Below are 9,928 nucleotides of genomic sequence, written 5' to 3' on the forward strand. Positions count from 1 at the left end.
AGCCATGTTATATGACCACCATAAATATATTTAAAAACAAAATCTCTCTCTCTTATCTGACTCTCTCCTTGACTAGGCAACTTCCATGACTCCAGAGACTCTTCATTGAACTGAGGATTGCAGTCTTTTGGAGCCACTTACAAATTTGCTCTTTGGCCAAGTTACTTTTCAGATCCTCAGCTTTCTTTACAAGAACATATACATAACACAAACAAACAAAAGACCCAAATGAAAAATCCCAACAGCCCATGTCAGAGGGGGAAAGAATGGCCAACGTGGGCGATTGGCTGTCATGATGACAAATGTGTGGTGTTTAAAATATCAAAGTTTGGTCTGCCGAGATGGCCCAGTGGTTAAGAGCACTGACTACTCTTCCAAACGTCCTGAGTTCAATTCCCAGAAACCACAAGGTGGCTCACAGCCATCTGCAGTGATATCTGATGCCGTCTTCTAGTGTGTCTGAAGTCAAATACAGTGAACTCATATACATAAATAAATAAATCTAAAAAAAAAAAGGAAATGAGAGTTATCATCATGTCTGGACCAACAGTGGATGAAATTTGGATCCTGGGGCACTGAGGAAATTATTTATTTGAAGAAGAGAAGACATCGTGGAAAAGGAGGTCTGGTTGTTGTTTTACATTTCTGTTTCCAATGCCAAGGGAAGATGTACTAGTCAGCTATGAGGAACTTCAGTGTCGTCTCTGAGTTCATCCTCCTTGGTCTGTCTGATGATGCACAGGTCCAGGCTGTACTCTTTGTGGCTTTCCTTGTGATCTATGTCCTGACCCTGACAGGGAACTCCATGATTCTGTTAGTGATAAGGGTGGATGCTCACCTCCGCTCTCCCATGTACTTTTTTCTGGGTCACCTCTCCTTCCTGGATCTTTTGTATTCATCAGTCTCTACACCCAAGATGCTGGAGAATCTGGTGTCTGAGACAAAAACCATCCCTGTGAAGGGTTGCCTGGCCCAGGCCTTCTTTGTGTTTGCCATTGGGGGTACTGAGGCTTTGCTCCTTGCTGTCATGGCCTATGACCGCTATGCAGCCATTTGCCACCCTCTACTCTATGGCCAGATGATGAGCGACCGGTTCTGCCAGGTGCTAGTGTGGGGATCCTGGATCCTGGCCATCCTGAACTCACTCATTAATACCCTCCTAGCTGTGAGTTTGGACTTTTGTCACTATGGAACCATACATAACTACAACTGCGAGTTTCCTTCCCTCTTCCCTCTCTCCTGCTCTGACATCTCCACTAACGCAACTGCCTTGGTCTGTACTTTTGTCATACACGCCTCTGGAACCTTCCTTCTCGTGGTATGTTCTTATGGCTACATTTTCTCCACTGTCCTGAATATGAGCTCCACCAGGGGCAGGAGCAAGGCTTTTTCCACCTGCTCCTCCCACCTCACCATAGTGATATTGTACTTTGGTTCGGCCTGCCTGCGCTACGTCATGCCCACCTCAGGTTCTTCCATGGAAACTTTCTTCTCTCTGCAGTACAGCATCATCACCCCCTTGCTGAATCCCTTCATCTACAGTCTGAAGAACAAGGAGGTAAAGACGGCCATGAGAAAGCTGCTGGCAAGATTCTGCCAGCATATTGGGGAAGTTGATCAGAGACAAAGGGTGAAATCTTGAGCAGACCGATATCAGCACAAGGAGTGATTGTAAGGGAAATCTCACTGAAGTTGGATGCTCAGTGCAAACACTGGGATTTTTCCAGAGGAATGTCCCTTCCTTCAGTGGCCTTCACGTTAATCCTCTTCAGTCAAAGCCTTAACTCATCTGACTCATCTCATATGAAATTATTTGTAAACCTATTTTATTTGTCTATTATTTTATTTTGAAGAGGACATTTCTTAGTTTGTCTTCCCCTACCTTCAAATACTTTCTGTTTTCCTTTGGGCAGAATTACAGTGTCCTGTTATAGGTGTGTCAGTAACAGCATCCTTTTCTATGCTAGGGAATTCCTGGGATGCTATGTCTGGTCATTCTGTTTCAGCTACAATGTCTAGCCCAGGAGTGAGTGATCGATTGATTAAAAAAAATGGCTCAAACTATGCAGTTTCCTGTACCTATAACGTTTTCAACGTTACTTTGAGTTTTCCCATCTATTTTCCTCCTGCTTGGATTTGAATGGCTGTGTGATGCCCAATATCTTTTAAATAATCCAACTCTCTAGTATAACTTACATGGAACTCACCAACTCTAATGGACAGCTTCATCTTTCCTTTATTCTTAAAAATGGTATTGGTATATATTCGTTATGTGTTGTGATGAGTTTCATAAAGGCATTTTTGAGAATTTCATTTTCTGAATGGAAATTGCCACTATGATCGTGTATAAAATATTTCTATGCTAACAGAAAGTGCCCATGGGCTGATTAGGGATATATTTCCCTTCATCTCCTGGCGCTTGGCAATCACAGATCTACCTTCAATGGCTATAATGTTTCACATTGGTGCAGTCATGATGTGATGTATATGTTTGTGTCTGCCTCCTTTCTCTTACCACACTGATACTGATCTATTCATTTACTCTCTAAGTCACATATATGAGTAGAAATGTTTGTGATGATGAATGCCGTCATCCACCCAGGTAAATACCTAGGAGAGGAATTATGGGGTTGTATTGACTGTAAGTTTGAAGTCTATAAGTAACTGCCTTGCTACTTTTAAAAGCGTCTGTCCAATTCTATTCCTATCAGTAGTATATGAAGACCCCTGTTACCCCTTAGATCCTTGCCAATATTTGATATTGAAAATTTTTTTTTTAATTTTCACATTAATGTTGACTCAGATAAGCTCAGTTTGTACTTTAAAACATTTCATAAAGGAAACCTTAAGTCTGCATGAACCATACGGTGAATTTTTAACAAAGTTTATGAGGAGCAGCAGTATAAATTTTAAACAGGACTTTCCAAAACACAGAAGAGCACAAAGATTCTCAAGTAACTTTATGAGATCCAGATACCAAAACAAGACAAAGAAAATAATATATTCTCAGGAAAAACTTTTCATTCAAGAATCTGAAAGTAGAGCCTTATAACTGATAGCACAATTTATTATTTATCTATCTCTCTATTTATTTATTTATTTTATTTTTGAGACAGGGTTTCTCTGTGTAGCCTGGCTGTCCTGGAAATCACTCTGTAGACCAGGTTGGCCTCAAACTCAGAAATCAGCCTGCCTCTGCCTCCCAGTGCTGGGATCAAAGGCGTGCGCCAACACCACCCGGCAGAGCACAGTTATTATTTACTGAAGCAACATTTACACTTTTGAATACATTTTGGTCTGAACATTAGAGAGGCCTCTATTGTATGCACAGGAGCATCCACATTCAAACTCCCATTTCCGTTCTCGTGTTTACAGAATCTTATGGCTAAGCTGGGCCAAACAACCGTATCTGCTCTATATGATTCACTCATATCTATAGCACTTGTATCTTTATTGTCTGGAAAACACAGGTATTCACAAAAGCCCATAATTCTTATAAACAGAAGAATATGAATTAAACATATTCAAGAAGAGATGTCTATGTGGAAGAGTAAGTTCCATGTTCTGAGGAGAAGCAGGGAACATGGCCATAACGACCATCCTGTGAACAAGAACATTGCACCAAAAACAGTGAAGAGAGCTGTAAGGATGATGCGCTGTGAACAAAGACATTCTGGGAAACTCATCCCCTTGTGCACACAGGAAAACTAAATGCACTCACTGAGTGTATCACTGAGGGGGATACTGCATCGGAGTTAAACAGACCAGGAAGACTGCCGAGATTATTGTGGCAGAATGGAGAGACTCAGCACCATTGACCCCCCAGGAAGGAGAATTTTTAAACCCTGGAGTGCGTCAATAGAATGTTCTGGATGACATTGTCCATTGTTTTTAAGTGATTTTCTCTGAGATTCTCTGACTCTTTATTGTCAGAGACCCACAGCTGGAAATGCTTTCCCCTCCAGGTTTTTACTTTAAAGATGTTCCCTAGGTCTCTGAGACAGACATGCCTGAGTTGTAAAGCTGGCCAGAGGTCAAGGTGGTAGTCATATACAGTTCAAATAGGCAAAGAAGTAACTTGCAAGTCCAGAGTTTCCAAAGTAAAAGGGGGATTTAGAAGCAGGAGAGATGACTTAAGAGTGCTCACTGCTTTGTAGGGTTCTGGAGTTCAATTCCCAGTACCTACATTAGGGGGCTCACAACTGCATGTAACTCTACCCCCAGGGGATCTGATACCTTTATCTGCCTCCTAGGGGAGCCCCACACAAGTGCACAAACACAAACCCACACATACTTAAACATAAAGTAAATATTTAAATAAAAACCAAAGTGCTTGGGGCTGGAGAGGTGGCTTAGTAGGTAAAAGCTCTAGCCCTTTGAGCTCTATTCCGAGCAGCCTTAACCACTGCCCTCTTCTTGCTGCTCAGGGACCAGGCACACACGCAACACACAGGCATACATTCAGGCAGAACGTTTATACACAAAACATAAAAATAAATCTAGACATCTCTGGAAGAGCTGCCCTTTACTGAAAGGAAATGGAAAAGGACTGGATCTGGGGTGGGCAGAGGGAGCGGCGGGGGGAAGGGACCAGGAAGGGAGGACGGAGGGGGAAACTTCGGTTGGGATGTAATATATCAGAGGGAATTAAAAAAATCTAAAGAGAAACCTGCAGAATTAAAAGGCTTTCATGTTCAATACATATAAGGAATTTGCTAAGCTAGTTACATCAAAAAAGCAAACAGTTAAGAAATTAAGACATCAATTCACTTATCTCTTAGATGTGCAAGCTCCACGGTCACTCATTGGTTACCTGGGTGTAGGCACCCTTTTACGTTATTGTATGTGAGAAGTCTGGTGTTTTTATGTAACAGCCTTAGAGAAATATTTAGAATAGGGAAACCATGTGGGAGAAAACAAAACAAAAATAAAATAAAACAGTAAACAAGTAATTGTGCACCTGTTTGTATTCAGAGAGTCAGTGTTTTCTTGTTGATTTAGAGTAGCACAAGATTAGAAGACTCTTGAAAGTGTCTTTGAATGCTGAGCCTGGAAGATAACCCTGCCATACTATCTTCATCTGCTTTCTGTGGCTGTAACAGAATATCTGAGACTTGGGAACTTAGAAAGCAAAGAAGTATGTTCAGACTCTTTGCCTAAGCATGACATTGGAATGCCACTGCTTGGAATCCATGTCAAGAACTGGGAGGCCAAGTGTGTGTGTGTTTGTGTTTGTGTGTGTATGTGTGTAAAATAGGAGAACTGTAGTGCCATGGAAGTGTTAGTGCCCCCCCCCCCCAAAAAAAAAACCACAGACAGGATCCAATCTGATATAACTTACTGTAGAGTATTTATTTTATTGAGCTAGCTAAGGCCTTCCCCCAAATACACCATCAACAGGGAGGACAGTCTTGATGGTGGTGGGGAGCCCCGAATATCTACTGGGGCAAGGCTTTATAGTAAGCAGCAAGCAAGGAGTAAATGTGCAAGTATCTAATTGGAAAGCTACTCTACCCTTTAACATGATTGGCTGGTGCTGGGAGTCAATCATAAACTTAACTTCTGTTCTCCTCTGCAAAGGTGGTCGTTAGGCAAGGGGTGGGCTTGTCACCTGGGGGTGCAGGCTTTTTGGAGGAATAATCTGGAGAGGCTGGTCTTCTTGAGGGTGTAACCTGGAAACACTGGACTTGTTTGGGATTATCCTAGAGACTGGAGCCAGGTTGAGGTTTTGTTGGGGAGCAACTTGGAAACTCATGCTAGGTACCAGTCTGTTAGTTTACCTGAGTTCAAACTTAGGTCAAGTTCTCTGAAATGGAGTCTGAACTTACAAGATTTGGTATCTCAGAACAACCTCCCTTTATGACAATGAACTCTAGTGGTGACAGATCTAGATGAACGAAAGCAAGAACTCCCACAGCAGGAGAAGTAACCCAGGTCCATGAGGACAACATAATTCAGTCATGAGCATAGCAGTCCATGACTCAAACAGTATCTCCTAGCTCTCACTTCTCAACCCTGACCTGCTGAACAGCTAAGGTCCCAACACACGAACTCTGAGGGTATGTGGGGGGCAGAAGTAGTAAACAGTGGATGAATTTTGTTTAACATGGACATGGGCTGTGTCACGAGTCCCATGCCTCATACCCACGGGAACAACAATGCCTTCCATGGGTCAGGCTCAGGGAACGTCCAGGCCTTCTGATGGTCTGAGTACAGCCTGAGACTGGTCACTACAGAGACCTCCTACCAAGCTCAGCTAAACCTGCTTCCTTGTTCATCTGTATGCTATCAACCTGTCTTCCTGTTCAGCTGTTTGCTATAAACCCACCTACTTGTTCAACCCCATACTATAACCCCATGTCCTTGTTCATCTCTGCCATAAACACATCTCACTTCAGTGGTCTAAAATAAATCTGCTGAGCTTCCAGGCTGCTGGTGCATTTCTATCAGAGTACATAACTCATCCAACCCAGCCTTTCTGTCTTGTATCTGTCCTCCTTTCACCCCAGTGAGGCCAAGCCCAGAGTGATGCAGGTCCTGGTAGGGCAGACATACATACTGAAACCATGGCCAATAAGAGTCTTTTCTTCTGTCAAGGACTGGTACCCAGGTAGACAAAGGAGGCACCTTGCTAGAGAACAAGGGTTGTTTCTCAGTCACTCTGGGTCAAGTTCTGTTGAGATTCTCACTCCATAGATCAGAGCAACTGGAAGCTCTTTCTACTGAAAACAACAACAGACACATTTGCTATGGTTGGTGTGTATGCCATGAGAGCTCCTGGGACACTCTTCTTTCCTTCCTTTAGTCCTTAGACAGTGGTATGATGGGTTAAGAATGGTGGGGGCAGGTGAAAGATGATGACAAAGGATGAAGTATACATAAAGAATCCTCATATGATCTGGCAACCCAAGAAAATAAATATAAGCCAGTGAATCCTATGTGACATGAAGGAATGGTGGGGCATGCATGGAGGTTTAAGCAAGAACGGAAATAGGGGAAGCAAGGAGATGAGCCAGAACCAAGAATGCACAAAGAAGCATTTTTGCGATGCCACTAGGGTGTAAGATAATCCTATGTATAATTTTCAAAAGGTGCTTTAACAGAAATACCTCTCATTAGTAGATCATGATACCCCCTAGAAGACATGAGTTAACAACCCAGTACTACATATAGATTACCCCCTATGAGTTATTGAGAATCCCCAGGGGCAACCTAAACAACACAGGCTATTGCTGTTACTCTTGGTTGCAGGACTGGCTAGTTTTGTGTCAACTTGACACAGCTGGAGTTATCACAGAGAAAGGAGCTTCAGATGAGGAAATGCCTCCATGAGATACAACTGTAAGGCATTTTCTCAATTAGTGATCAAGGGGGGAATGCCCCTTGTGGGTAGGACCATCTCTGGGCTGGTAGTCTTGGGTTCTATAAGAGAGCAGGCTGATCAAGCCAGGGGAAGCAAGCCAGTAAGGGACATCCCTCCATTGCCTCTGTATCAGCTCATGCCTCCTGCCCTGCTTGAGTTCCAGTCCTGACTTCTTTGGTGATGAACAGCAGTATGGAAGTGTAAGCTGAATAAACCCTTTCCTCCCCAACTTGCCTCTTGTTCATGATGTTTGTGCAGGAATAGAAACCCTGAATAAGACAGTTGCCTACCATGATTACATTGTAAGACATATTGCTGAAAATACTACACATTTTGGCTTGCAGGACACAGAAAAACCAGGCTTGAGCTGATTAGGAAACTCTCCCTGCTGATTGGTGTTCTTCGTGCCGAGAGATGCTATGCAGGCTTTTTGGATAGAAAAGACACCCATGGTGTACTATTCAGTGCTAGACTTTGCATGCTATAGTGTCTTTCTGCCAGGTAAGATATCCTCACTGGTTTAATAGTGACAAGATTGTCTATGGAGATAACCAAAGACTCTCTTGATGGGATTTGAGATTTGCTCCCTAGGAGGGAATCATTGATTGGTACTGTGAGCATGGTCAGAACCTATAGCTAAGGATGTCACTGGGTCTAGAAGTTAACCTAGCCATATTGTTCTTGTTAATATTCATATTGTCAAACTGACATCTAAGTATTTATGTTTATATTCGTAGATTGGTGCTGCTCCACTTTTGGCCAGAGATGCTACTCACTGTGTTGGGTAGTGGTTAATTAATTCAGAGACACATGGCTACTCAAAGTGCTGAAACTGAGTGACTGTGACCTTGCCACCATGGATGGGATATTTACATCAACATCCCCAAACCCCACCAAAGCTCAGGGGACACTGCTGAAGAGGGAAGGGGAGAACTCAAAGACTGGAGAATGGAGAGCAGTGTGCTAAGAGCTGTCCTCTCAACATGCATGGGATTTGCACTCAGGAACTCGCTGCAGCTGTGGCTACCCACAAAAGATCTTTGCAGGATCAAGCCTGTTGAAAATTCCAGCATGAAGTCTGGAGGGGTGCCCATAGCCGCACCCATAGGGGAAGAGCTACTGGTGGTTGATGCATGTTCAGGGAGAGTCACTTTTCTTCAGGAGTGTTGTAATATGCAAAATAAATTCAAGACTACCCAGTACCTTCCCCCTTCAATAGAACTTTCCAAACTGTACCAGCAGGCCAAGTACAGAGCCTGATTAAAAAAAAAAAAACTGGCTCACTAAACAAATATAGAAACATAGTTTTAATGGTCAAAATGACTAAGCTTACAGCCACCTGAACAAGATTATCAATTACCCTGCCCAACCCCCCCCCCCTGCCTACCACACGCACACTAAAAACCACAAGGACAGACAAATTGAGAGTCACCTTATACAACCAAACCAATGGCTATAAAGGTTATTGGAAACACCAATTAATGTAAGCCAAACTATCCTGGTGCCTATATCCAGCCCTTACAAAGGTATAAAAAGTGTGATTTTTCTTTGTTCGGGTTTCATGCTTTTTGCAATGCTGGCAGTCTCTGTAGTCTTTGTGAGTAAAGGCTTTTGACAAGCTACAGCTTTGGTGCGTTGGCCAGGAAAAAGCTCCTCAAGTGGAACATAGACACTATGCATGGAGGTAAAGTGGGATATCTGTATGTCTGTCTGTCTGTCTGTCTGTCTGTCTGTTAAGTCTGGTTTCAGGTCCTGGTTCTGCTAATTCCCAGAAGGGGATGTCTGGTTTGGCTTTGGACCGGTCTTAGATTTTGGGTGGACACTGTGACAGGCAGATGTGCAAAAATGTCAGTGACCAAGAGATGCAGAGGACGTTTTGGTGTCTTTGTTGGGGGAAGGACCCTAAAAAGGTCTCTCTCCATTTGGGCTGGGAAGTAATCGTCCCCAGCAGTCTGACTTGGTTTTTACTCTGTGGTGGTTGCCTGGAAGTAGGTTTCTGTGTGTGTCTCTCTGTGTTTGGATTGGTTTTGTTTCTGTGGTATTATTGTGACAATTTATCTGGAAGGTTTCTGTGTGTGTCTTGTGTGTCTCTTTCTGTTTGGACTTAGACTAACGACTCCCTACTTAGTCCCCTTTTATTGTTGTGACTGTCAGGCCCGTGGCCCTGGATGTTGGGACTGCTGAAAGGGGAATGGAGGAGGCTGGAAGAGTGGCCGTGGCCCCAAGACCAGCTTCGGGGTTGGTTTTCAAGGGCCACCGATCTGATGTCCAACACTGCTAGCACAGGGCCCTGTCTTTTCGAGCAGCCATGCCCTCATTCCCATCCCCCTTGGGCTCCCTTCAAGGGGGCGGGGTGGAGCAAGGCTGCATGCAGCCTTTGCTGTCCTTGGATCCCTGAGGTGGAGCAGAGGGAGTTCTGCAAAAGGCCACAAGGCCCAGATCTGACCAAGGTAACAGGTAAAAACAAAAGTTAAGAAAGAAAGAAAGAAAGGAAGGAAGGAAGGAAGGAAGGAAAGAAAGAAAGAAAGAAAGAAAGAAAGAAAGAAAGAAAGAAAGAAAGAAAGA

At 43.5% G+C, this 9,928-nt stretch overlaps 1 protein-coding gene across 1 annotated transcript; it reads left to right on the forward strand.

Moving 5' to 3' along the window:
- The first annotated feature begins 682 nt into the window (after positions 1 to 682).
- LOC110287689 (olfactory receptor 8S1-like) lies at positions 683 to 1,642 on the forward strand. The gene has a single exon (XM_021154242.1). The coding sequence runs from the start codon at positions 683 to 685 to the stop codon at positions 1,640 to 1,642; it is 960 nt and encodes a 319-aa protein (XP_021009901.1).
- The last annotated feature ends 8,286 nt before the right edge of the window (positions 1,643 to 9,928 follow it).

Source organism: Mus caroli, unplaced genomic scaffold, assembly GCF_900094665.2.
Source record: "Mus caroli unplaced genomic scaffold, CAROLI_EIJ_v1.1 scaffold_16376_U1_1, whole genome shotgun sequence".
NCBI lineage: Eukaryota > Metazoa > Chordata > Mammalia > Rodentia > Muridae > Mus > Mus caroli.